The sequence below is a fragment of the Nelumbo lutea genome, chromosome 8 (assembly GCF_056320005.1).
Source record: "Nelumbo lutea isolate HS-2025 chromosome 8, American lotus-T2T, whole genome shotgun sequence".
Taxonomy (NCBI): domain Eukaryota; kingdom Viridiplantae; phylum Streptophyta; class Magnoliopsida; order Proteales; family Nelumbonaceae; genus Nelumbo; species Nelumbo lutea.
The window spans coordinates 55,126,795-55,154,395 of NC_142691.1; the positions used below are offsets into that span (position 1 = coordinate 55,126,795).

A 27,601-nucleotide genomic window follows, 5' to 3' on the forward strand; every position below is an offset into this window, starting at 1 on the left:
CAAAGGTCTTGGCCATGTCCGAGGTGTGCGTTTTGGCCTTCAGGCTCATCACCACCATGTTGTCCACGTAGGCTTCAACATTTCTCCCCATATGATTCTTGAAAATCTTGTTGAAAAGGCACTGGTAAGTGGCCCCTACATTCTTAAGGTCGAATGACATTACCTTGTAGCAATACATGTTGTGCTCGGTGATGAAAGATGTTTTCTCCTCGTCATTGCGGTGCATCTGGATCTGGCTTTACCCTGAGAAGGCATCTATGAAGCTAAGTAGTTCATACCCTACAGTGGCGTCGATGAGGTAGTTTATCCTCTGCAAAGGAAAACTGTCCTTCGGATAGGCTCGGTTAAGGTCTGTGAAGTCAATATAGATCCGCCATTTTCCATTAGTTTTCCTTACGAAAACCACATTAGACAGCTAGTTGGGGTAATGTACCTCACGGATGAAGCAGCGTCGAGTAGCTTATCAACCTCCTCTCCTATAGCCTTCTATCATTCCGGTGCAAAGTTCTTCTTTTGCTGAACTAGCTTAGAACTCATGTCCACGCTCAACCTTTGAGTAATGACCGAAGGGTCAATTTTAGGCATGTTAGTGGCAGACCAAGTAAAGACGTCAGCGTTACTTCTGAGGAAACTTACTAGTTCAAATAGGCACTCAGGGGGGAGGTTGGACCCAACGCGGACTGTACTTTATGGGGCTAACTCATCCAAGAGAACCGAGACAAGGTCCTCGGCTTGTTGGTTCTTCCTGGGGTTCGAGGCCTTCTAGTGATAAGGCCCCCTTATTCTTTCCTTTTAGCGTTGCCACGTAGCCTTGGCGGGAGATTTGTTGGTTCCCACGAACGACTCCAACATGGGAAACTTAAGGGCCAGGTGATAAGAGAAGATGGCTGCCCCTAGTGCATGAAAGGTTGGTCTTCCCATTATCGCGTTGTAGGGAGAGACGACCTTCACCACTAGGAATTCATGCATCCAAGTCACCTCGTGTGACACTGTCCTTACTGTGATGGGTAGGGTAATCTTTCCTTCTGGTCTGGTGATGCTGCCGGAGAAGCCGATAAGGGGAGCGTCAACTGGCTAGAGTCGCTCTGGCACGAGCGTCATTCTCTCATAGGTTTCGTAAAAAATGATGTCGGCTGACAAGCTGCTATCCACCAAGATCTTTTTTACCATAAACTTGGAGATGATGGCTGCGACCATGAGGACATTGTCGTAGGGGACAATAACCCCCTTTAAGTCCTCGTCGGTGAAGACGAGGGCATGTGGACAACTTGACCTCTGTAGAGCATCCGGGTACTACTACTTCTTCGGGGTAGGCTCCTGGATGTTGAGTTGCCTGGCGTAGGCTTTTCGAGCTGAAGCCGAGGCTCCACCTGATGCAATGCCCTTGACGATGATGTTGATGATGCCTGCCACTTGTTGGTTCTGCCACTGCTGTTGCTGGGATGACAAGGCGCCAGCCTCTCCTTCGATGAATTGCTTGAGGTGCCCTCGGTGAATGAGGGACTCTATTTCATTCTTTAGATTGTAGTAGTCCTCGGTGTCATACCCGGTGCCGCGGTGGTACTTGCAGTACTTCATAAGTTTTCCCCTCTTAAGGTTCCGCTTCAACTTCATTGGCCACTTCATGAACTTCTCTTCCCCTATCTACATCAATATCTAGGTGCGGGTGGAGTTGAGTGATGTGTAGTCCTTGTAAGCCAAAGCTAAAGATGGTAGCTTCTTGTTCTTCGGGGGGACCATCATGGCGCTCAGCTATCCTTTCTTGGTTGTCCATAGCCGAAGCTTTTTTGGCCGCAATGTATTTCTGGGCCTTTTTGATGAATTTGAGTTTAGTCTTCAGTGGGGTCTTGGCAACCGAGCACTTGAGAGCCGAGCAGGGGTGGAGTCCGTTGATGGCTGCGTGCATGGAGATTATAGGGTCGAGGTCTCGAACTTCGAGCTCTTCTTTGTTGAACCGGTCGATGTAAGACCATAGGATTTCACCCGTCTCTTGTTTGAGCGACATCAAAGAGACTACGCTTTTTTGGCATCGTCTACTGCTGATGAAGCAGGCGAGGAACAGGGTTGTAAATTTCTCCCATGAGATGATTGATCGAGGAGGAAGGCTGGAGAACCAACGATGAGTGGCCCCCTGAAGGTAGCTTGGAAGGTCCACGTCAAGGCGTCGAAATAGCCGTACAATATCATGAGCATTCTAAAACCCTCCATGTGGTCATCGGGGTCAGTGTTTCCATTATACGTCTCCAGTGTGGGAGCCTTGAAGTGTGGGGGGAGAGGCTCCGAGATGATTTCCTGGGTGAATGAGTCCATGCGACCGGCGGAGTTGCCATGACTGGTTGAGGCATCGGCTTGGCTCTCCTTAACCTGGCGGAGCTCGTCCTTGATAGCCCCAATCTCGGCTCTCAACTCGGCAAGCCCTGGGTTAGCACGGGCATGGGCCCTGTTCCTATCTTCTCGGATCCAATGGGTGTCAGCTCAAACTCACGAATACTTTAAGGTAGGGTCACGCGCTCCATTGTGAGCATGATGGTCATTTAGAACGTCCCTAAGGTCTGAGATAGGAGGTGGAGTGGGATGGCATTGGCTCTCGCCTCAGGAGCGAACTCCAGGGCGGCCGAACTGCTCTCCATCGTCCTGGGGGCCTCCCCCCAACGATGACGATGGTGCTGCTCCAAAGATTGATGATTATCTTCGGATTGAGCAGACACACTCTCCCTTCAGCTAGGAGGACGAACATTCCTTTGAGGTGAGTTCGGGAGGCGGTTATTGCCCAATTCTGATGGTTCACCAGTAGATTACCATGGCCGAGGTGTAGTACCTTGATGTTCTCGTGTCAGACTTGATCCTCTGACACCCTAGCGGGGCAATCGCCTTGAGAGGGACCTCTTGCTCGGGGGCAAATTTCTTCCATTCATTGGGTGAGGCGGTCCAAACGATCGAGGACGGCCTGAAACTATTCGTAGGTAACCAGGTTCGGATTGTTCTTGGCTCTCCCCACCATGATTTCCGAGCTTAAAGAGGGTTTGGATCTAGAGTGTTATTATCGTTTATCGCGGAGTGGGGGTCGTCTTAGCAACCACGTTCCCACAGATGGTGCCAATTGTTTTCGCGCAGTTTGGCTTTGGACAACAAGGTAAAATCACTCTTCAGGTTTCGAGCAATAGCCGAAGACCTCGGGACCTTGGAAGAGGTTGATTGAAGCCGAGAACAGCTAGCCAAGGTAAAGTACTCCTTCCGAGGACTACGGAAGCTGAGGACTGCTAGTCGAGGCGAGGTCCCTAGTGACCTGAGATACTGCAAGACAGGGAGGTCCTAGTGACCTAAGGCAGAGGCTCCAACGCTCAAGTAAGTATGAGGTGTGAAGCAGAGGAGAGTGCGAAAGTGCTCTAGGAGAGAGTCATCGAATGCACCAAATCTCCATGAATTAATGTTAGGTAGTCAATGTAGGTGCAGGAAGTAAATGAGTGAGTAATGTTGGAGTTACTCCGTTCCAACCCCTTTTAGGTGAAGACGAACGCCTCAGATGAGAGCCGTATGAGATTAGACTACAGTCCCTGGTGGTACACCAGATAGTTATGTGATTGGCTCCGTAAGAAGGCAACAGGGCTTCCTCCCACTATGACAGATGTTAGCAGGTGTTACTGGGTTGGACCTCCTAGCCCTACTTGGGCTAGGCCAAGCTAACCCACATCAATACTCATTCAGGAGTAGGGCTGTAATTGGGGTGGGTTTAGCAAAATCCAGAAAGACCTTGGATTCAAATTGGAATCCTAACGGACATTGATTGGGTTTGAATTTAATCTAACTGCTTTGATTTTTTTAAATAAAAAATAAAAAATTTAATTACTTTTCAGCATATAATAAATTAATGTAAATATGCATATTAAATTTATTACATTTATTAATTTATATATTATATAATATATAAAAATATTTTTATAATTTTAACTATAAGTATATAAAACTTATATATTAAAATCAATAAATATTATAATATAATTAAATTTTAATATTAATTGGATCAAATTGGACCACTAATTTTCAGATATCATTGATAAGCTTATTTAGGAGTCTAATGTTAGAGAGTCTCCCACCAACTTCGAGAGCAGTTGTTAAGCCATATCACTTGAACCTAGTATGCCCATTGGACCAATGGACAAGTGTCAAACAAGGTAGAATTTCAACATGGCTAATGGTTGCTTAACAGCGTCTACGACAAATTTCATAAAGATAAATATATGCATTCAATATAAGGGAACCAATTTACTAATTAGGGAAGAATAAGAAAATCCAATATAAGGGAAAAATACAAAATTGGCTTCTTTACTTTTCCACTAAATGCAATGGAATTGTGTGAATATCTGGGTGTACTAATATCAGAAAAGAGACTGTTTTACATACTTACCCCTATGAATTCATGAGATTTTTCTGGGTAGATGAAGAGAGAAAAAAAAGAAAGGTAAAAATGGAATTAAAATATTCCAGCATTGGCCCACCAAGTAAAGAGAATCAACAGCAGTGTTGTGAAAGAGAGGTTGGGTTTTATGTAAGAATAAAAAGCATGGGCATTTTTATCAAATTGTGAGGTCATTTTTGGATGACATGATTATATAACACATCCCAGCTGATACAGATTTGAGCCACTAAGAACAATCTTTAAAAATTAAAATTAAGAATCTTCAGATCTAAAAGTATAAGAGTAGGGGGAGAAAATGCTGTTAATTTAGCATTTTGAGTAAGAGTTTTTTTCGTGAAGTTGGCTTTTTTGGGCTTGGGCTTGTTGCTTATTCCAGTCCGTGGGGTGAGTTGAGTCTCAATTGGGGCCTGGTTCGGTTGTAGGTTCTGTGGCGTTGTTGTGATTCAATCAGCTACTGATCTGTGTTTATGTGGCGTTTCCCGTTTTCTCTTGGGTCCCTTGGATTATTCTTCGTATATATGTTCTTTTTCTTTTCTTTCATCTTTTAAAACATTTTATTTTTATTACTAAAAACAATAGGGGTTTTTTACCGTTCTGTCCACCTCTGAAATTAATCTTAACTCCATCGTACAGTTGGGAATAGCTGCCAGTTTGGAACTGATGCTAATTGACAGACGGGTATGGGGCATTTTGGTCAATAAAATTAAATCTATGGCCAACAGAACTCGATTGGGAATCAGCTGGAATGGATTTTCATTCCCAAGGGAGGAAATGGGAATGACCCATTCCGATTCTAAACCCCATTGTTACGAATCAAACGGATCTTTAATTTTTAACTTTCAATTATATTTGGATTGAAAGACCTCACTGCCGATATGAATTCTTAGGATCCGAACATGGAGTTAATTGAACAGCTGGTTTATTTTTTTAATAAATAAAAATAATTTATTAAAGAGAAAAAGAGAACCATTACAACATAGTCCAAGAGGGAGGGGCCTGGGAACCTGGACCAGAAGCTACATAACGCAACTCAAAACAATGACTAAAATCAACAAATCAACGTGAGACGATCTTATTAGAAGTTTAGAACAACCCATAAATAAAGACGACGTTGAAAAAACTGAGCAACGATAACAATTCTGTTTTCCTGAGCAATCTATCTCCCAAATGCAAAACCCCCGCATCTAGGCAGGCCAAACTCAGGAGAAACAGCCTCTGTTCAAGTGTGAAGCTATCTCGACACCCGACCTTTCCCTCCCCAACCTCTGCCTCTACTTGTCTTTGCATTTCTCAAATCCGCCCTCATTGAGACGTCTATGTAAAAATCTACCAATCTCAGCTTTCTGCTGCCGGGGTCCGTCGAACTTGAGCTCATCGTCCACTTCTTCTCTTCAAGTGAAAATTTGTTCTCCAACTCCTCGTCTCGAAGACTGTTTTCTTTCTCCCTCTCCCTCCCTTTTCCTACCTTTTCCTCACCTCTCACAAAAGAAAAGGCCGCATCATTTTGCTACTTGAACCTCTCGATCTACCAGTCTCTCCACAAAATTCAAGTCTTCCGAGCATCCGCCTGGAGCTTGCTCCTGATCCTGCTCTCTATGACTGGATAGTTGTTTCTGTATTGCAAAAACTCGTCCTTTCAGAGTGAGATCCATGTATACTTTTATTTGGATTCACTTTTATCATGTTAAAGTGGAATATCTTTATTATTTAACCGGTGGCTGAACCTGTTCTCACCCAGGGTAAACTATTCGTTGCATCTTTTCTAAGAAGCAAATATAATTTTACTCCTAATATTTATCTTTTACCCCATTTCATGAATAATATATATAAATTTAATAATATAAATTTTAATAAATATCAGTAAGATTTAATTTGGATATTTGTATACCTTGTATTTGTGTTTATTGTAAATTTTTTATTTTATCTTAAAGAAAGAATAGTATTATCAATATTAATCAATATTCGCTTTTGATATATGATTATGATTTTTTCGGAGAAGTCTTTTTTTTTCAAGGTGACTAATAAGAAGTCCATTTTCTTTTTATTTTTCTGTTTTTCTTGTTAAAGTAAAATACCATGTTTAAAGGAGACAAGTTAAGTCTCCTATCCACGGTGGATAACAAATCCACATCACCCATGTTTTTGCACAGACTATCCTAGCTGTAGGTGGATAACAAACTGAACTTCTCACCAGACTATCCTCGCTGTAGGTGTAACCATTTTCAAAACCTAGCAAGCAGCGAATTTATCCCTTACCCCACTCAGAACTCAGAAGCATCACAATGTCTTTTCCTTCTCATGCAACATTGAAGTATGAGGTTTCACATGCCACCAGACTTTCAGACTTGTATATATATCTGCTAGACCTCTCTGTGGAGGCAACCCCATCTCTAATTTATTCTCTTTCTGTTCTCTTTCTCCTCTTCTTTGTAGCTAGCCAGCCTCCTTTTGTTTCACCCATTTCAATGGAAACATGACTGATCTGATTTGGGTTTCGATAGATCAGAAGACAACCTCAATTCTTCATTTCTTTTCTTTCTGCTTTCTTCACTTAATTTCTTTTGCTATTGAAGAAACCTCGATCGTTTTAAAGTAGACATGAGTGTATCAGTGAATGGCCAGTCACAAGTCCCACCAGGTTTCCGATTTCATCCAACAGAAGAGGAACTCTTGCACTACTACCTATGGAAGAAAGTGACCCATGAGAAGATAGATTTCAATGTAATTCGAGAGGTGGACCTCAATAAGCTGGAGCCATGGGATATACAAGGTCGTGCTTCTTCTTCCACAACCATCTTTATTTCTTTTCATCATTAATTTCTATTGCAAGAAATATATTTCCCCGTTTCATACCATGAAACAGATTTCTTTTTTTTTAAAGAAAAAAGAGGTTTTATTAAATATCATAACAAAGGGGGCATAAGACCTGACCCTTAGAATTATATAAGGAGCAACAGCCCTATAAACCAGGGAGAAAAGAAATAAATCAAAATCGCGAATAACATTCGGGGATGATAACATTTGTTTATTCTTGATGATCTTATTCGAACTTCTGATTGGGATGAAATCTAGACTTCCTTAGACTTAGAATTCACTTTCACTCTTTCCATGCATAAAAGAATGCTCAATCCGAGAGTGAAGAAAGACTGAACCTTAACCATCACTGGTTTTAGGTTTCTGTAACATGAAATATTCTAGTCTGGTAGTCTCCTGTGGTGCAGTATTTTAATTAAAAGTATGCAAGATTTTTAGACATGTTTCTGCTAGAATTGTTTTCATTTATCCGTATTCATACATTCCAGTTTCGAGACCGATGTCTGGACCTTAACCATCACTGGGTGTGGGCGTTTTAAGTGATCGTTGGTGATGAACTGATTCTGACTTTGTGATTGTATAGAAAAGTGTAAAATCGGATCCAGCCCTCAAGATGATTGGTACTTCTTCAGTCACAACCACAAAAAGTACCCAACAGGAATGAGAACCAACCGTGCCACCAGGACCGGGTTCTGGAAGGTCACCGGCCGTGATAAGGTCATTTATAGCAACTCCACGCGAATTGGTATGAGGAAAACACTGGTGTTTTATAAAGGTCGAGCCCCAAATGGGCAGAAGTCTCATTGGATAATGTATGAATACAGACTCCATGACCACTCCATTGATACCAACGTAAGCCATCCTCTCTCTCTCTCTCTCTCTCTCTCTCTCTCTCTCTCTCTCTCTCTCTCTCTCTTTCTCTCTCTCTCTCTCTATCTATCTATCTATCTCTCTCCATCTTCGCTTCCTATTCTTGTTTTTGACTATTAGTTCACAAATACTAGGCATCCAGTCCAGCGGGAGAGACTATACAGGAAGAGGGGTGGGTGGTTTGCCGTGTTTTCAAGCAGAAAAGCCCTCGAAGAAATCTGGGTAGCAGAAACAATCCATCAGTAAACGTACACACGAGCACTTGCACGTCGAATTCGAATATGAAAGGAAGATCCATGGAGCAGATGATGACTAAGATTAACCAACAAGAAAGCCAGACAGACGAAAATGTCAATGACAATGCCACCACCAACAGAGACATGAGACTTCTCAGGCCGATTGAGATGGCTATCAACAATGGGTTCCCAGAAGAACTGAGTCTGACACAACAGCTTCAGGCACCAGAGTCCCAAGTTCTTCCATCACTAGAAGAAGAAAAAACAGAGTTCGATTTGATTCAGCTGGGTGGTAGCCCCCAAGCTTCTTACCAACCCATCCGTCTAGAAACCCTACATCTGCTCAATGACACTGACCCATCTGTCACCAACCAAGATAGCAACAATGTAAACATGGTTTGCCGTATTACTGAACCAGGGCTCAGCAAATGGGCTGCAATGGACCAACTGATCGCGTCCCATCTTAATGGTCCCGCAGAAACATGCAAGCAGCTAGCTTGCTTCAGCATGGCCTTCTGTTCAGCTCCTGATTATAATCTTCAACTACCGCAACTACATGACTTGAATGGATCAACACAACATACTCATACCTCAAAGGACCCTAACAGTGACATTGATCTATGGAGCTTCACTTGATCTGGTGGATCCACCTTGCAGTGTTGAACCCTTTTCAACAGCTGAAATAGATGACAAGACAAGTCGTACATCAACATATAAGATGAGTCATAATAATCTTCAACCTACAACGGTGAAGATCTATTTCTTCCATGTTATCATCTATTTATTATCTTTAATAACTTAATCATCATGTATCCATCCATTTTATCTTTTGTCATTGAGGAATATCATAAGTTTATCCTGGTTAGTGTGAAAATATCTTCCTACCAGTAATTCGAATAATATTCTAACCATGGCTAGCTGGAAAATCAGGATTTTTTTACTCAAATGGGTTCATTATAAAAAACTGACTTAATTCATATAGGAAAATAATATGTAAACATGATAAAATATTAAGGAACAGATAACAAAATTAATGGGAAAAATAACATGTAACCTTTTAATCTTTTACAAAATTCCAAGATTCTAATTAACATCTTGAAACAACTCATCTCGTTAATAAATCAAGAATAACATGTTATGGTCAAATTGATTTTTGACCCTCCTGGTATATGTTTGGCATCGGTGCTGCATATATATATATATAGCACCGGTTGTATCTTGTGGTGTCTTTTTTTATTGTTTGGAAATGTTGCTTGTAGGTATGACGTTTTCTGGGGCAACAACAATACCTTCTATTTGGTACCCGTGCTTCATATCTGTTTTCAGCACTTGTACCCACTATTATAGGAAGTCCACATCACTGTCACATCATACTCTCATTGGCAAGGAGTTTCAAATTGATAAAATGTTAAATTCGGCATTTTCCCATACTACACCTTCTCACTTTCCAAGACATGGTTTAGAGCACATTTTTTATGAAAAAACGGTTCCAAACATGTTACCATTTTCTGGAGCATAGATTTTTCCAACGTACTGCTGATGTATCACCATTTTCTGGAGCAACAGCATCAATGTCAAACACCGCCCTGATTAAGCACAAGCTTTTACTAGCTTGGTCGGCATTTTATATTTTTTCTGACTTGGCGAATCACCCAAGTGTAGATCTGGTTATCGAACTATATTTGGCCCCAATACAAAGGGTTATCAAATATCTTTTGCTGTGGGTTCTAGGGTATTTTGGTTGTGAGCCCACATATATTTTCTTCCCTACAACAAAAGAAAAAAAACAAAAAACAAAAAACAACTTTTGTCTCTATCAAAATCAGAAGATCAGGCTGGAATTTATATACGAAAATGTAAAAGTGGGAAAATCTTATGGAAAATATCAACATTGATGGAAAAATAGTATCTAACTATCCATTTTTTCCAAAATACAAAGATTTCAATAACATCTTGTAATTACATCATTAACAAGTCAAGAATAATATGACTGGAAGAAGCCCCTTGTATATTCTCTTTTGTGGGCTGCCTTTTGATGACGGGTTTAGGAAGTGGTGTTTGGTCTATCATAAACTTCTCAGAGTCATTTTGGTTTCAACGAATAGGTGCCTGGAATCTGAATCGTAATGGCTCATTTCAATTTCTATTGTTTGTTTAGCCGAAAATGAGACTCTAATTTCCATTCTTGGGGGAATCGGGGGAATGGCCATTCCAGCCCCCCCCCCCCCCAAGAAAATGGGATTCCAATTCCAGAGTTTGTCAAGAAGTAAAAAAAACTCATGACAAAAAGCCCCACAAACCCTAATATTAATAAAATAATAATAACAAACAATGATATTAATTATTAAATACAACAATAATAATAAAGTATAAATAAGATATTAATACAATATAATTAAAGTAATAATAAAAGACTAGCATATTATTTACTAAATAATAATAATCATAATTAAGTACAAATAAAATATTAGTATAATATAATTAAAGTAATAACAAAATACTAACATATTCATTATTCAATAATAATAAATTAATTTCAAAATAATAAAAAATAATAAAAACTAATTAACTAATAAGAAACTAAAAATAAAATATAATAAAATAATAAATTATACATAATACATAATAATAATATTATTACTATTTGTGTAATAATATATTAATAAAATATTCATAAATCAATAATAAATATTAATATATTAATTATTAAATATTATAAAATAATAATTATGTATTAAAAAAATATTAATAAAGTATTAAGAAAATAAGAAATAGAGTAATACAAAATTGAAAATTTTTAATTGATTCCCATTACAAATCTCAATAAACCAAACAACAACAACCAGAATTTGATTCTTGGTTGAAATCAAACAGACACGAAGAATAAGTGATTTCAATTCCAATTACAGGGGATTTTGGTTCGGATTCTAATTCCAATCCTGTCCGTAAACCAACAGGACCCTAAGTGTAGGTAGCCAAAGCACTCTTGGCTAACAAAGCCGAGTTCAAGAAAACATGAAAGAAAGAGTAAAATGATCACTAGTTACAAAATTCAATGTGATTTGGCACTTTGTAGCTAGCTACTTCTTAGAATATTCTTACAAAATTTACGAGGCAAATTAAATCACATGATAAAAATATCCTCAAATCCCCGAGAGGGTTGGTTTGCCACTGTTCTCTCTGAAACTCATCCTTGTAAAACAAGGAACATCTCATCATATTTCTTTTCTATTCAGAAAGCATATGAATGCCAAAAAATTTAATTTGGGGCTACTGGGTCCTTGCGACAAGTTAACTTGTGTCCAAATTATGCGCTAAGAGGTTACATCTTTCTCCAAACTTTAGCACCAGATATGGTTTTCAGCCATGGATGGGTAGAATTAATTGATCTTAAATTTGTTTGGAAAATAAGGAAAATGAACCAAATTTAGAACAAAATCTTTGATGTGGGGCAAAAAGAAGGCTTGGGGAGACTAATACGAGGGTGTTTGGTTTTGTGGGTGTTTATTGAAAAAATGCAGTTACATCAGCGCTCAAATAAGCATTGGTGTTTATTGCATATAAAAACTGAAACGCTATGATTTATGTGCATGGAGCACTTAGGGAACCTCAAATTCTTGTTTTCCCAACTCGGCATTTCTTGAAATGAAGTACTTATGTCAAATACTTTTATTAGGTGTTAATCTGAAGTGGAAAGTAAAAAACATTTAAAAAATAATGCCCAACCAAAAAACAAAAGCGAAAAACGTTTAAAGAAAAATTGTACAAATAAACGTTTAAAGCAATAAATGACCCATCTATAAACGGCCACTAAACCAAACATATACTATCAGGGTGTTTGGTACCGTTTACATTTATTCAATAAACGTTTATTGATGGTGCCACATTGGCGCCATCTCATCATTTTCTCTCTTTTGATCTTTTGCATACATAAAAAATGTAAAAAGTGAACTTTATTTTATGTGCATGTCAGTCGTTTGTAGAAGTTATTCTTTTAAGCTTTCACAAACGCCCAGGTGTTTATTCACAGTTACGCTGAAGTGGTGCTTAGTGGCGCCTAGTTGTCATAAACAGTTGCAATTATTGCATTTCTCGGTTTTACCAGTAAATAAAGTACAAATGTTTATTCAATAAACATAAACGGAACCAAACACATACTATTATCTCTCTCGCCCTTTTCATCCTTAGTTTTCTTTTTTGTTTATCTCTTCTACATCTCACCTAATTATCAAAGCATATAACTATAACCACCCAACTAATTGTTAGAGTCCCAATTCAAATGAACTGTGAAACAACAGTGTGATGTAATATGTAAATAGAATTACAGAAAGATTTTTCACTTGCACAACCATACAATTATATAAAATTTAGATTTATTGAATGGAAGAGATCAAAGTAGTGTAGTGCCATTTGTCTGAATCTGAATCCACATGCAATATATATACTATATGTTTTCAATTCATTTTATAAATTTAAGTTGAAGCCAACATGAAACTATGGGATAAAGATTCTATTAAGGCTACATTTGGAAACAATGCAAATGGAGTGTAAATCCCAGTTCAGGGTAAATTTGCAATCTGTTTCATTTTTGCCTGTGTTTGACAGTATTACATTTATGCATTGACAAATGGTAGACCAATGCAGTAAATTTACATTCAAATATGGGCTTTTGATAAAAAAAAAAAAAGGCATATGCTTTATTGGAATTCATGTTAAAATCCATTACAACTAAAAATCTGTTTGGAAAGAAGATAAATTTATCAATGCAAAATTAACCCAATTTTACAATTTATCTAAACCGTTTTACACTCTATATATTTGCATTTACACTTATTTGCATCGTTTCCAAACACAACCTACAACTATTGTGGAATGAGAAAAAAATAAATAAAGCATGTATTAATTAGAGGCTTTCTCTCCTTAATAATTATTAAAAAATGATAAATGATCAATCTAGCTCTGTGAAACCTTTTAGAAGCTTCTGAATTATTTCACTACTATATCGATGAACACATGTAGATTGTGTCGGCTACAACGAGCAAGCTGATGTTATGCCAAAGGAATATTTTCCAAAGAATCTAACTTTGGCATGACACAAGAAATGATATTTTATTTTTTTCCCTACCATTCAATATCCCATTCTGTCAGTCATCAAAATAGAATCATTGACCAATAATTGAAAGAAATGAGTCCATTTATTCAAAACAGAAAATGACTTCTCACTCGACATACATTAAGCTTCACGCTAGGCTTTTGTTACAAACAAGAAGATTACAATAAATTTGTTTGGCCCACAATGATACAATTTGTTGGAATGATATAATGATCGGAGTTAGTAAAACATACAAAGGATATCGGATATGTAGCCCACCAGCAATGAGAGGAATAGGGAGTTACGAATCTCTCTAACCCGATGGAGTTACGAATGGGTAATGAAGTCTTCGCCCTGTTTTGGCCCTAATTATATATATTAATTAAATATTATTCATATTAAATATATATTATTTAATTATATATATATTAAAATATAAAGTATTATTCATATTAAAAATTTTCCTTTATTTTAAATAAATTTATTTTTCAAAATGTACTATTAATTAAAAAATTTTGGGGATTCAGGTCCCCATCGGGAACCTGTCTCCATATTTGAGAATCGAGGATGGAGAACAATTTTTATCCTTGGCAAGGATTGGGGTCGAGAACTGGGAATATGACCCCCACCCCCATGCCGTTGCCATTCCTAGCCGGGAAAGGTAATCACAATAGTGAAAATCTGATTAAAAGTGATACATCTAGGGAGAATAATGATCTAAATCAAGATTGAGTGATATGGAAAAGATATAATATCGGAAAAACACCTGACCAATCAACTGGAATCATGTATTATTTATCAAAATTCATAGGTGGGTTTTGATTGATTAAAACTCTTTCCATACCATATTTTTTCCAATTTTCCCTTTATTTTATTCTTACATTTATGCTTGTTTGTAAGGCTTTCTACTCCTTGTATAGTTTGTATAATTTGAAGGCCAGAGGTCTCATTCCCCCCTTTGTGTATATATATATATATATATATATATATATATATATATAAACGAGAGAGAGAAAGAGAAAGAGAAAGAGAGAGAGAAATAGACCTTTGCACATTGTATCTCTATCTCATTTCATTATTTATATAATAGGGTTGTAGGTGGAGAGAAGCACCAAACCATTTGTGCATGGCATCTTGGAGGGCTGTCAAAATGATTAAATTCTGCAAATCTTCTTAAATTTATTTCAATCAAAGTAGTGTTTGTTCTTCATGAGAAGACTCTTGATGTTAGATAAAGGGGTGAGGTTTATTCTTCAGGCCGGTGCTGTTGAGGATGCAGAATTTCTCTGGTAGGGAAAGGTACATGTTCGTTAGGGTTAGGAGGTGAGATCGGAAATGCATGCTTCACCAGGGGAGTGGGCCTAAGTGTGGTCTACAAATCCGAACCAACATCCACGGGAAGTGGGCCTAACATTTCCACTCATTCGAATCTCGACATACCGTACGAACACGGTATGGAAACGATTGAAGGAGAAGGCCATTGGGCCTAAACAAGACAAGGCACAGAAAAATTAAAACCCTCTTGCACAACGTACTGTGTCTCTTATAAGAGAGCAGGTGTAAAAATTACGTACCTTCGAATATATATATATATAGAGAGAGAGAACGATGAAGAGTATAAGAAGCTTGGGTTGTTCTTCCTTCACAGAGTTGGAAATCTAGCGAGAATCTGGGGCATGAGGATTGGTATAGTTTGCATGCAGAAAGAACAAGCTGGAAGTTTTTTTATTGAGGATAAACCAAGGTTTTAAAAACGGCCAAACATCATTAAACGGAATGGATAGAACAGATCAACAGATTAATCATCCAGGTCAATGGATTGCTTATTAAATCAGCGGTTTTTTGCCAAGGACTAGGTTAAAGGGTGAAATGGAACCAGTTGCCTAGATGCTTCCTAAGCTGAATGGTTCGATCATCTAGGTAAATGATGATTCGAGAATATTGAGATGATCCAATTTTGGAAGATGATGAGCATTTAATTTGTTGGATTATACAAATAATCAAGTATGGAATTCACATTTATACCCCACTAAGTGTGTCCAATTGCACATCCCAAGTTCCCAACCGAGTATTGGGAATATCTCCCGATGGAAAATTCAGGAGATATTCCCAATGCATGCTAAGATGCTGAAGGAAGGGAAAATCCATCATATGGATGGCCGAATCATGTTAGGTGGTTAGGCGAAATTTCAAAAATTTCTTTTTACCCTTTTAGGAATCGTATTCTCAATTTTAGAAAAACTGCATTTTTCAAATATCGTTCTTGCATCAAACCGGACCATATCTGAAACCAAAAGAAAGGGAGAAGAATACCTAATATAGAATCCACAAGTGTATCTCTCAAAGTAGTAGTTCACACCAAAATAAGGTACCAAAATCAGCTTTCACTGAAGATGGTGTAGTTTGAATTGAAGTCAGATCAGCAACACAGTCTTTCAACAAAAACTATAACCCAATAGCTTGGGTCAAGCAAAGGTAGTGAGCACAAATTGAATCTGATACTTTCTTGCAAAAATCAGAAATCATAACTAATCTTTATCAATTCAAATATTGGAGATCGAACTAGGGTTTGGGGGCAAGAGCAGAAAGAGAGAACTAAGAGCAGATTGATCACTGGAGTGGTTCACCCTCTTCCTTTTATAAGCCTTAAAAATCAATACTCCTAATTGAATTAGAAGGGTCCTAATCTAAATCTTTATTTCGATCTGGACCTTTAAGTGGATAAGACTTATCCTCTTATCCTAACTACTGATCCAAACTCATATTTGCCCATGTCACATTATTGCTTCAGCGGTCATATGACTACTTGATTAATCTAATTAATCATGGGCTTTAGGTCCATTAAGTAAGTGGCTCATGACCCTAATTAGTTACTGGTCCATTTGGTTCTCTTTGTATGGCGTGGGACCCCAACAATGACCTCGCATAAGCCCATATGGGTTCGGCTTAGCTTTTGTGAAAAAACTTGGCCGAGTTCACTATCAAGTACAGTGAACCCCTGAATCCATCTGTATAGGCTCTTAGGGCCCAACATTTACATTAAATGATCATTGAGTTCAACCATCCTATAAAAGCCCAAGGACAATGGACTTAAGTGAGATATAGCCCATTAGGAAAATCAATCCTAAATGGTCTCTTACACTTAGCCTTTTAACCTATAATGATTAACTACTACCTGATAGAGAAGAACATCTCCTTTGACTACAAGGTAGAGTGTTGCATTCTCTGCTCAGATGGGTCCCGAGAATTAAAACATTTTGCAAATATTTTTCTTAAACATAATATATAGATATCATATAAATATATTTTGCAAAAAAAATCTCAAACAAGTTTAAAATCGATTACTAACAATTTTGGTTTCCATCAGAGAGAGTGTAGTCTCGATCATTCACTTTGTTTGACAAAGGGGTTGATCATGTTACTATGATCATCTACTAAAGTGAATTCTCAGGCTACCCCAACATATCCAGGTTTTAACCCCTAAAGGATTTCATTGATTGGCATATCAAAAATATCTCGATCTGACACCTAGTGCAGTACCATAATCAAGTCTAGGGTTATGTGTAACTTTTCAGTTTTGCCCATCAGTCTCCAAGGTCCAAGGTATAATTGGAAATTGGTTCACGTTCAGTGTTTCAAAAAAATATACACTACATGTGCTTTGTGTTTAACCATGACAGCTAAGACAAACAGCCCCAACTTTCTTGACAAAACACTAGTGTCAACCTTGTTAGGATAAACTTCTCTAAATCTATCCAACAGTTGAGAACATTCTAAAGTAACGCAAGTTTCATAAGTATCTAGTTTAAGGGTAATTACACAGAAACACACCAAATATAACATGAATCAATTATGTACTTTTATTCATTTACAATCGATTCATGTTATATAGGGCATAAATGTGAATGCACAAGTATAAGGATATTCTCGAAAATAAACTTAGGCTATGTTTAATTTAAAGGAAAATGTAAAAAAAGTAAAATAAAAAGTAAAAAGTCCTAATACAAGGTTTATAAACGTTTTCTTAAATATTTTTCGTTTCCTTTTCCTACTTTTTCCTTTGAAACCGAATACACCATTCAGTTTAATGGTCGACGATTTTTACTCCATCAAAAATGTTGTTCTGGGCAGGTTGTTTGCCCAACCAAAAGGCAGAGGCATGAAGGGGCCCAATGACCGGTCCTTTCTGCTGGGAGTTGACTTTTGGGTCGGGAACAGCTTTGTTCCGTCTTGCCTCTAAATTCCTTGTTCTCTTTTTTGTTTTCTCTTAATAAATTATTTATTTATTTATCGAAAAAAAAAAGATTCTTTGGATTTCGTAAGTTACTTGTTTTGATGTGTTTGTTTTATATCTAATGGGTTTTTATTGTTTGATTATGTTTGAAGTGTTCATATTGTGTTTTTAGTGTATTTCGTGGTTTATTTGTCTGTTTATCAAGATCTGAATTGGTGAGTATCTTAATATTGATAAGCGATATATATTATCCATCATTGTTTATCAATTTCATATCTGAACCCTATTCACATCAGATCTGAACATAATGAATAATTAAGACTTGATAGTTCAAATATTAATGTAATAAATTCAGATCAAGATTAATCCATTTGATCCCAATCCCAACTAAACCTCTGCATCAGCTTCATTCATTCACCTGCTGAGATGACAAACCATACTCCCAAGGGATTGATGAGAGTCTAAAGGGTAAACAATAGCCAGCTTCAAGTCTATCTTATGAAACCAATTATGTTTCTACTTGAATTCGCAATCTTAATTGCTTCTCCCATAAAGCTACAGCTGATATGCATGGTTTAGAATTTTTCTATTGAGAAATTCTACGCCTACTTGTAAAATGAGACAAAAAGATCTACATGCACGCTTTTAGAATATTTTGGTAATTGATGAAAAAGTCTACTCAGACCATGTTCTGATAATAATTGAAGAAACCATAAAATGGACATAGTCGTGAGTCTGCATCCCCTACACATGTGTTCATAATGCGTTTATTTGACATCGTTGCCGTTGTTTCAGAAAACGGTACCACATTAGTGTCATGTCAGAAAAAATGGTGTCTCAGGAAATGAGCATTTGTTTGAAATCGTTTTTTTATGAAAAATAGTTTTTCATGTAACGTCTTAGAAATCGGAAAGGCATAACTTGGTGCAATGTCGAATTTGGCATTTCCTGGATCTGCAACTGATTGCTGCCAATATGGACATTAGGTAGCAGTGACGTGGCACTGGATAATGGGTAGCAGTGCTGAAAATGTTTCCTAAATCATTGGAACCAAACAAAAAACATTATTGTTGCTCCAGGAAGCGTTCCTACCTGGCAGCAATGCTTTCAACCCAAACATCAGAAGCAGCGGTGCTGCATCTGCAGGATCAATGCCAAACATATACTATAACTACTGCTCCGATTTTCAGTTCAAAAGAGTATATGTCTCCTTGATTCATGCCCCATTTAGTTCGCAAGAATAGGGGTCTGAAATCAAAATCGGAATGGGCCATTCTAATTCCAATTGTTTGGTTGGACAGAATCAGAATCCCATTTTGGTTCCTAGTGGAGAAGCATTTCCCCATTTGAGGGAATGGCCATTCTCTCCCCCTCACTTGGGAATGAAATTAAAATCCTACAGATTTGGGTTAGATTTTGATATTGAATTCCGTTAATAAAATAAATTGAAAGTGATCAAAATATTAGTTGTTATTTAATAGAATAAACTAAAAAATAAATTTGTTTTGTATACTATAATGAACAAAATTGACTTCAGAACAACTTTTATGAGGCCTGAGGTTCTTTAGCAAAAATACAACATTGAAACCAAATTTTTATTAATAGATCCATATTAATTTTATGTAGATATAAACATAAATATATATAGAGTTCAAGGGTTCAGACAGAGAATGGCCATTCACCCAAATGGGAGAGTAATATCCCAACAAGAATGAAAATGGGATTCTAATTCTATTCAATCAAATAGTTCCGATTTTGATTCCTGACCCCTATACCCATGAGCCAAATGAGTACTAATTCTTATCAAATCGGATTGGATCATTTTGGACTGGGTTCGGGTATAGGTCCATAATGAATGCAATGAAAATGGACGACATTTACAGCCTTTGTTCCCTCATGCCCAATTTAATCCTGCAACCCTATTTAATATTAGGTCATAATTCAAATTAATCCAGTTTATAGAAGTTCTTGAAAAATACTTGTCACTTAACAATACATTGGGGGCCAATTATTTATCATGGTGTTTGGAAGTGTGGGTGCTTTTTGGGATTGATTTTCAAGAAAAAATGCTTGTGTTTTTAAGACTCGTTTTTCACAAAAAAAACATTTCTATCATATAGGCAGTGAGCAGCAGTATGCTGTTTGGTAAGGTAATTTTCATCACCATTTTTCATGTATGTGCTAACAGGTAAAAACCACATAAGATACACATCAGTCAAATTTGACGTTTCATGCATCGGTGGGGTCCCGATTTTCGAGACATACTCGATTTTTTAATAATCGACTGAACCAAACAATGAAATACATGAGCATTTGTTGAAACGCCTATATAAATTCAACATGACACCATTTTTTTAAAAACAGCCACAGTTCCAAACATCCCCTATATCATGATTCATCCTTTTGGACAGCCAGGTAAAAAAAGGAGGACCTTCTGGTGTATGGTCTTGTATGCTGTTGGGTCGTCCTCTTATTGGGCCATTGGGACTGAGACGCTATTCTTTCACTTTCCTTGACATTGTTGAAGCAATTTTTTTTCACTTACCTCCCCTCTTATGATACTCTCGCTTCAAATGACTTAATGACACATCATGCCTATGAAGAAACTTCGGAACATTTACTTTTCAATTGCTTTCTTAGTAGAAGAATCTAGTTTGTGGCCCCCAGGATTGACACCCATCAGTAGGAAATGTTGTACGTAATTTTTTTTTTTTGGAGTACTATAGATAATTTTTTTTTTTTTTTAACATGTGAGGTCTAGTAAGGAGAAATTATTGGTCCAAGAAAATATCTTGGGTGGGGTACAGTGTGAAGTTAGGAATGTAGTTGGTAAAGGACCAAAGGTTGAATGGGGAATGGGCCTCTAATGTATTGGTATAAAAAGATGCATTGAATTGAATATGACATTTGTTTGTAATCATGAGTGTTTGGGTCCAAACTTTTGTACTCTCAATTAATGTATTTTATGATTTATTTTAATGTAAGTTCCATTCCAAGACCAATTTCACTAAGGTCAATTAAGACTGATTCTCTAAATCAGTTCAGATAGCATCAGCCTGGATGGAGGTCAGTCTGAATAATTTGGAATCAGGCCCTACTATATGAAAGATTAGATAAGATTAATTCAACACTGATTGAGTTTTGAGTAAAATATACACATTTTCTCACCCATTATTCCCAATGCACAGTTGGATGTGGAGTGAGTTTGGTGCAAGGAGTATTTTGGGAGGAACCTATCCGGATTCTTTGAGACTGCCCGTCGGAAAATCTCCATTGTTTCCTGCTCAATTGTAGAATATGCATCCTGATTGCCATTATGTTTACTGCAATTGAAGTTGATGCTCACCTTTCAGTTTGATCGGTAAGGTCGGTATTCTAAGGGGCTTGGTTTGGTTCCTGTTGTTATTTCTTCGCTGTCTGTTAGTGGGTTGTTTGTTTTGCAGGGCCTGGTCTCATTTATTTTGTGGACTAGGTCTATGCCCTTTTACGTTTGCTGCATGAAGTTACATGAATTTGGGTATTGCCTTTGCTTAGAGGTTACAGTCTGTTTGCCTCTTCTTATAGCAAGTTAGCAACGGGTTTCTCTGCAAGGAAAAATTTTGCACATATAGTAGAAGGCTGAGCCTGATAGTATGAGAATCCCAGCGCATATTGGAAACATCTCCCCGCGAATAGGGGTGGCAAATGAGTGGCAAAGGTGTAATGTAGACTGCCAGGCTGGCATGTGGGCCTGGGTGGGCCGTGCCTGCATGGCCCAGAACCCCTCAAAAAGGAAGCCCATCACAAGTCCAACTGGGCCCATGCAGTGCCGATTCAAGCCGGGCCGTGTGCAGTATGTTCACTTTAGTAAAGTTAAAATAAACTAACGAAATAACAAAAGGGACAAGAAATTCAAAAAAAAAATCTTAAAATCTTATTCTATATGAATTTTGATATATATAATTGTTTGTATATGAAATAGTAAAATAAAATTGAATATATATCTAATAAAATTAGAATAAAATAGATTAATATAACACAGCCCACCCATTTTGCCCCCCTAGCCCACTAGCCCATTATAACTCACATTTAATTGCTACCTATTTGTGGGCCGGGCCGGCTTGGATTCGAGCTGAGTTTTGTATATGTATCAACAAAATACACCCAGGCCCGAGTCCAACCCTCATATAAAGCCTGAAGCATGGGTCTGAGCTCAAGCCCGGCCAAAAATTTGAAAACAGATTTTTTTTTCTTTTTTATTCAATAAAAAAGTGTTTTATTTATATTAAAAACCTTCAAAACTCAAAAACAATAAATGTTTCACTATTACTTGGAAAAAAGAAATGAAGAAGAAGAAGAAGAAAGAAAAATATTATATATATATTATTTAATATATAGTCGGGCTCGAGCTCAGGTTAGCGTTTTTTGAGAAAGCCTAAGCCCATAGGCCTAAAATTATAACTAAGCCCGATTTATAATGGGCCAGCCCAGCCCAGCCCAGCCCATCGGGCTACCCAGCTCAAACAGATCTAGTTGTTAGTGGGTCACAGAACCCACCCTGACCCTCCACTTTAACTCATTTACCCTTGACTAACATAGAAACTATTAAAAAATCATATATATATCACCATCATCACAGCCCTTGTAGTCATGCACTGATAGAATATCTCCAGATTAATAAAATCATACCCGAATAAACAGTTGCAAAGGCTGTAAAGATGGATTTGTGAGAATGAAATCCGTGCTCTTCTGTTTACTATTTCCCAAAAATCATTGAATTGGTCAGTGGCTTACTGATTAGGCAATCAAACCGTTTGACATGAAGAACGGTTTAAGGTCCAAATTTTTATGTTAATTATTTTGGTGTAAATCTATACTACTGATAAAAGAGCGAATAGCTCTCCATTCCGGACATTTTGGTGGACATGTACTACCCTTCTTTATCCAACCGTTTGGTTAGATATTGAAGGGCAAAATGGTAATTTTCTAATCTATACATTTTGCTAGGTCTGTTTTGTTGAGACGCTCTCCCAGAATGTTCTCCCTCTCTCTCGGAACCGAGAAAGAAGATTGCAACTTCTACTTATTCTGATTCTTTTGGTAAGTTTATCTCCCTCAAACCCTCAGTCTTTCATACTCTATCCTCCACGAAGACCATATCTCCCACGAACTATCCCATTTGAGGATGAACTCCCCCACAATCTCTCACGAATTGGGAGTGCAATTATCTCGAAATCTATATAAATGGGATTTATCCATGCCTTGGAGTACGCACAACTCCCATTTGTAAAAGAGCAACTCAACCAAAGAAGCAGGGGATTTTTGAGGGGTAATGTTCTACCGAATCCTGTTTCAAATGCTTCAAATTTTTTATTTTAACGGCAAAAATTCTTATGCTTAAATGATTATCAGGTACCTGTCAATTAGTTGGGACATGGTAGAACCGTTTCAATTTAAAAATATAATTTATAGGTGTGTGGCCAAAAAAAATGAGTGCAACATGATTAATTTTATATATTTTTCCCCCATCCATTGTTTATTTTTTTTCTTCTTAACGATGGGAAATTTTCTTATGCTTAAATGACTATCGGGTAGCTGGTAATTAGTTGGGTCATGGTAGATCTGGTTCTATTTTTAATAATATTATTTAGGTGAGTGGCCATAAAAAATGAGTGGAACATGTTAATTTTTAAATAATTGTTTTCTTTCTTTACGAGAAATGCCACGTGAATTTACAGCATTTAATTCATGTGAATACAGCATCTATCCCTATTATTATTTGTATTTATCTATTTTAATTCATGTAATCACAACATTTACATGTCGATAATGAAATTATCAGTGATGCAATTGAATCGTTTATTTTTCTATTTAATATAAGTTCATTATGGATGATAGAAATTGTCAGTGGTGTGATGCATTTGCATCACTTAATTTTCCTATTTAATGAAATTGGAGTTATTTTTCTATTTAAGAAAATTGAGAAATCAGGTTCCATTATCTATTTAATTTATTGTAATTTATTTTAGGTGTTATAGCATTTAGATAGATTTTTTTAAGCTTAAATCATATTTCATTTATTAAATTTGATTCAGCAAATTTATTAATTTTTTTTACTTAGTACACAGATGACAATATTTAACGAAATGAGTATTTCCTTCAAAAATTTACTTAACGAGTTGTACTCGAAATTGTGCATGTCAACTCCCATATTCTTGGTTGAATAAGTCAAGAAGGATTTCAAGGCCTCTGCTCCGATCACAATCGGAGCTGACAATTGGAAATTCTATGGAAAAGGAACAAAGTTGCAGATAGGAAGGCAGTGAATAAAATGGTAGAATACTTCAAAATGAAAATAGAGGACATGAATTATGAAGAGTTACACTTCTATTTGCATAAATGCTCACAATTGGAAATGTAAATTGATGAATTGAAAACGGAGCTACTAAAACTAAAAAATATCCTTAATGACACCGGAGTTGTGAGAAATGAATGTATTGATGATGAAGAACCAGAAGAAGACGAAGAATATATTGTAGGAGGAATTTAGTTTATCTTGTATTTAGTTTATGGATAATGTTAGAGTGGATCGTAGTAAGAGTGAATGTTTGCAATGTCATGTTTAAAGTTTCATTAAGAAGGTTGTTTATGTTCTAGGATAGTTTTTAATACATTTCCATGTACAAAGTTATTCTTGTTATAGCTATATGAAGTATAAATATTATATTTAGTTGTTCTTTTTCTTTCTCTAATGTTGTGTTATCTCAACACATTATGCGTGGGCATTGGGATCGACATGTACATCAAAAGCAATTTGGGATCCAATGGTTGATCTATGGATAGAAAGTTGAAAAGGTAGAAAAATAATTACTTATCAAAAGGGGCAAATTAATCTTGATAAGAAATGTGTTATCATGCTTATCAATATACATGTTGTCCCTATTTCTAATTCTTTTTTTTTTTTTTGTGAAAAACTAAGCTTTGATCGAATTGGTAAAAATTTAGTCGCCTGTAAGGTCAAGTAAAAACTAGGTTGATCCTCTTATTAAGGGCTTGGCCAGAGAATTGGTAAGAACGACAACTAAAGTGATGGAATTAAAACCCGTTACTTAGTCACTTATAATGGTAATCCGACCTAAACTGAAAAACCATTAGTATTGAGTTTAATGGGTAACAACAAGTTACAGTAATGTGATTGTTAACACTAACATTGAAAAATTTTCCATCACAACATAAACAGTGTTGTCCGTTATGATGAGAGGTTGAATTAAACTCTTAATGAAGTTCTGAAATGTGTCAAATAATGGAACACATAATGGAACTTCACATATGTGAACATAGAAGTGGTGTCGCTTCTCATGAGAGTTTGGGTTTGCTCTTGGGATTGTTCATGAAACCAAGAAAAAAGCACATGACCATAATAATGCTAAACAAAACTTGAAACTCTTGCAGAGACTCGACATTTTTGTGTATATGGGTATCTCCGGTCTGTTTTGAGAGTAATTGGTTTAAGGTTTACCACCAATAATTTTGACAAGGCTCTAAGATATCTATATTAACAAAAGGTTTAAGTTGATAAACAACTTTTATATACATATATGTGTCATAATAGTTTGGATTGAGAGAGAATTTTGTAATTGATCAATCAATGTGTGGGATTATTGGATTTTAATTTCATAAAAAATTAAATCCAATGGGTTTGATTGGTCAATTACATGGGAAATTGCACCTGCACACTTGTTTGGAAAAAATTAGCTTTTCTCTTACAAAACCTAGTTTTGAACTTGTCCCACATTAGAAAATTATAAGCTTTTCTTTCGGTATTTTAATAAGAGTTGATTTACACTCCTTAGAAATAGTAGAGGGCAGTATGGAGGTTTGATATGCACAACTTGCACGCGCATGCACGTGTGTATGCGGCCCAATGAAGCGCTTTAGAGGCGCACTTTGCACACACCCGCATGGCTCATGAAAGGAGGCTTTGGTTTTGGTGCAATGCTAACCGTTGATCACCGTTGATGAGATCAATGGTCACGATTCAATCGGATGTGGTCAAGAGGCACAATTCAAAGTTAACGGTCGTTAACTGTTAACTACCTTTTAAACAGTCACAATTTGTCATAATGTTTGAAATTGTGACTGTTCAAGGTGCGTTCTCTGAACCAGCACCTACATTTTCTTCATACCTCTTCATAAACTATTTAAGGAGCATGAATCAGACTTCTTAAACACAGATTTTTGAAATTCACTTTCTCTCTCTCTCTCTCTAAGTCTGATCTGCTACAGTCTCACAAAAAGTTTCTTTGGAGACTCTTCAACTTTGTTGATTGTAGATTCTCGCCCAAGGCTCTATTGTATCCTAGGAATGGATTTGCCTATAACCCAATAGCAAACTCAATAAAACAGAGTGATGGCAAATAACAATCTAAAGACAATATCTTCAAATGCACCTCAGAGCTTCTCCTCCAAAGTGTCAGTGACCCCATTTTCCCAACATCCACAATACTGCAAGACCAGCCAAGGGGCACACAATGGCAATCCGAAATGGGGCCAACCTTTCAACTTTCTACAATTGCAGCTTCGAAGGGTATGAAGATACCTTGTATAAGCAGGCATTCACCATGGCAATTTTATAGAGAATGTGACATATAAAAGATGGGGGTTTTTGGGAATACAACTATTATGTTCTAGAATTGTAATATATATGCTCTATGACCTATGAGAGGCCAAGGTAACACCATCATTGCTCAAGGTCAAATGGACCCAAACAAGAGGTAACACTATCAGTGCTCAAGGGGAAGAAGGGCATTTTGTAGAGTGTTAACAAAGTGTTTTGAATGATGCAATGAGGTTTGTGGGTTTGGTAGATAAACAAAGTTAGATGACACACGAAGGACATTTATATCCTCTTACATGTTAATTAACAACTAGTTAACAGCAGGTATTGTATTGGCATATTTTGAAAGTTCAGATACCAAATTGCCATATTTTAAAGTCTAGGGACTAAAGTAACACTAGGCCTAAAGTACATGGTACTACTAATCATGAATTTTCCCTAAATGAAATGAAAAAAATGACCAGGATGGCATAACACCAACTGAATCTGATAGAGCACAAGAAAAAAAATAATAATAGTTTACTTCTTGAAAGTAGAAAATTGAAAATTGTCACATTTCTGAATTTTGTTTTGCTTATGCGGAGAGTGGTTTATGGGGGAGGAGGGTTATTAATAGATAGGAGGGGGCTGTAATTCAGATTTATATTACAGCCCACTTATCTAAAAAATATAATGTCTATTTATATTGTTAAAAAATAGTATTCTATTATGAATCCATTAGGCTCACGAGTCACTTGAGCTGGATATTGTGAAGCTCAAGCTTGTCAACTCGAGTCGAGAGATTGACTAGAACTCGATTACTGAGTTCGAGTATTTGACAAGCCAAGTAGACTCAGCTCGTTTGCACCCAAGGTTCAATTGGCAGCCAAAAAATTAGGGCACATCACAATTTTGATAACGACAAATACCCTGAATGTATAAATGTAAATATCCCATGAAATATCATATTATTTCAAATATTCTAAGTTTAGACTCAGTTTGGAAGGAGTACAAATTGAAATATTTAGAATACAAATACAGGTTTAAAAATATAAAATATATATTTGTATTATATTTATACTTTTTCCAAACTTGGCATTAAATTCAGAATCAATTGAATACTCAAAAAGACCGTTCTGATTAAGGCAGATCACAATTTTGATAACAAATATCCCCAAGTAGGGTCATATCAACACATCTAAGGCTGTGATATTTACGGTTTTAGCCAAGGCTATGCCAACGGGCATGGCAGATATATATGCACAGTCGTGCCCATCGTTGGGGCGCACCAATAAATCAAACATAAAACTGAGTATTCATTTACACTGTATTTGGTTTGAAGGAAAAGTAAGGAACGAAAATG

General features: G+C 36.9%; 1 protein-coding gene across 1 annotated transcript; it reads left to right on the top strand.

Moving 5' to 3' along the window:
* The first annotated feature begins 7,015 nt into the window (after window positions 1-7,015).
* On the top strand, window positions 7,016-8,973 carry LOC148844259 (uncharacterized). Its single transcript, XM_088956700.1, has 3 exons — window positions 7,016-7,187; window positions 7,815-8,083; window positions 8,236-8,973. Exons 1-3 carry the CDS (start codon window positions 7,016-7,018, stop codon window positions 8,971-8,973), a joined length of 1,179 nt encoding a protein of 392 aa, XP_088812826.1.
* The last annotated feature ends 18,628 nt before the right edge of the window (window positions 8,974-27,601 follow it).

Bases quoted from the DNA above. Each gene is read 5' to 3' on its own strand.
- LOC148844259 (XM_088956700.1), top strand. From the start codon at position 7,016: ATGAGTGTATCAGTGAATGGCCAGTCACAAGTCCCACCAGGTTTCCGA. The intron at 7,188-7,814 runs GTCGTGCTTCTT...GTGATTGTATAG, and splicing joins GGAGCCATGGGATATACAAG to AAAAGTGTAAAATCGGATCC. The intron at 8,084-8,235 runs GTAAGCCATCCT...CACAAATACTAG, and splicing joins ACCACTCCATTGATACCAAC to GCATCCAGTCCAGCGGGAGA.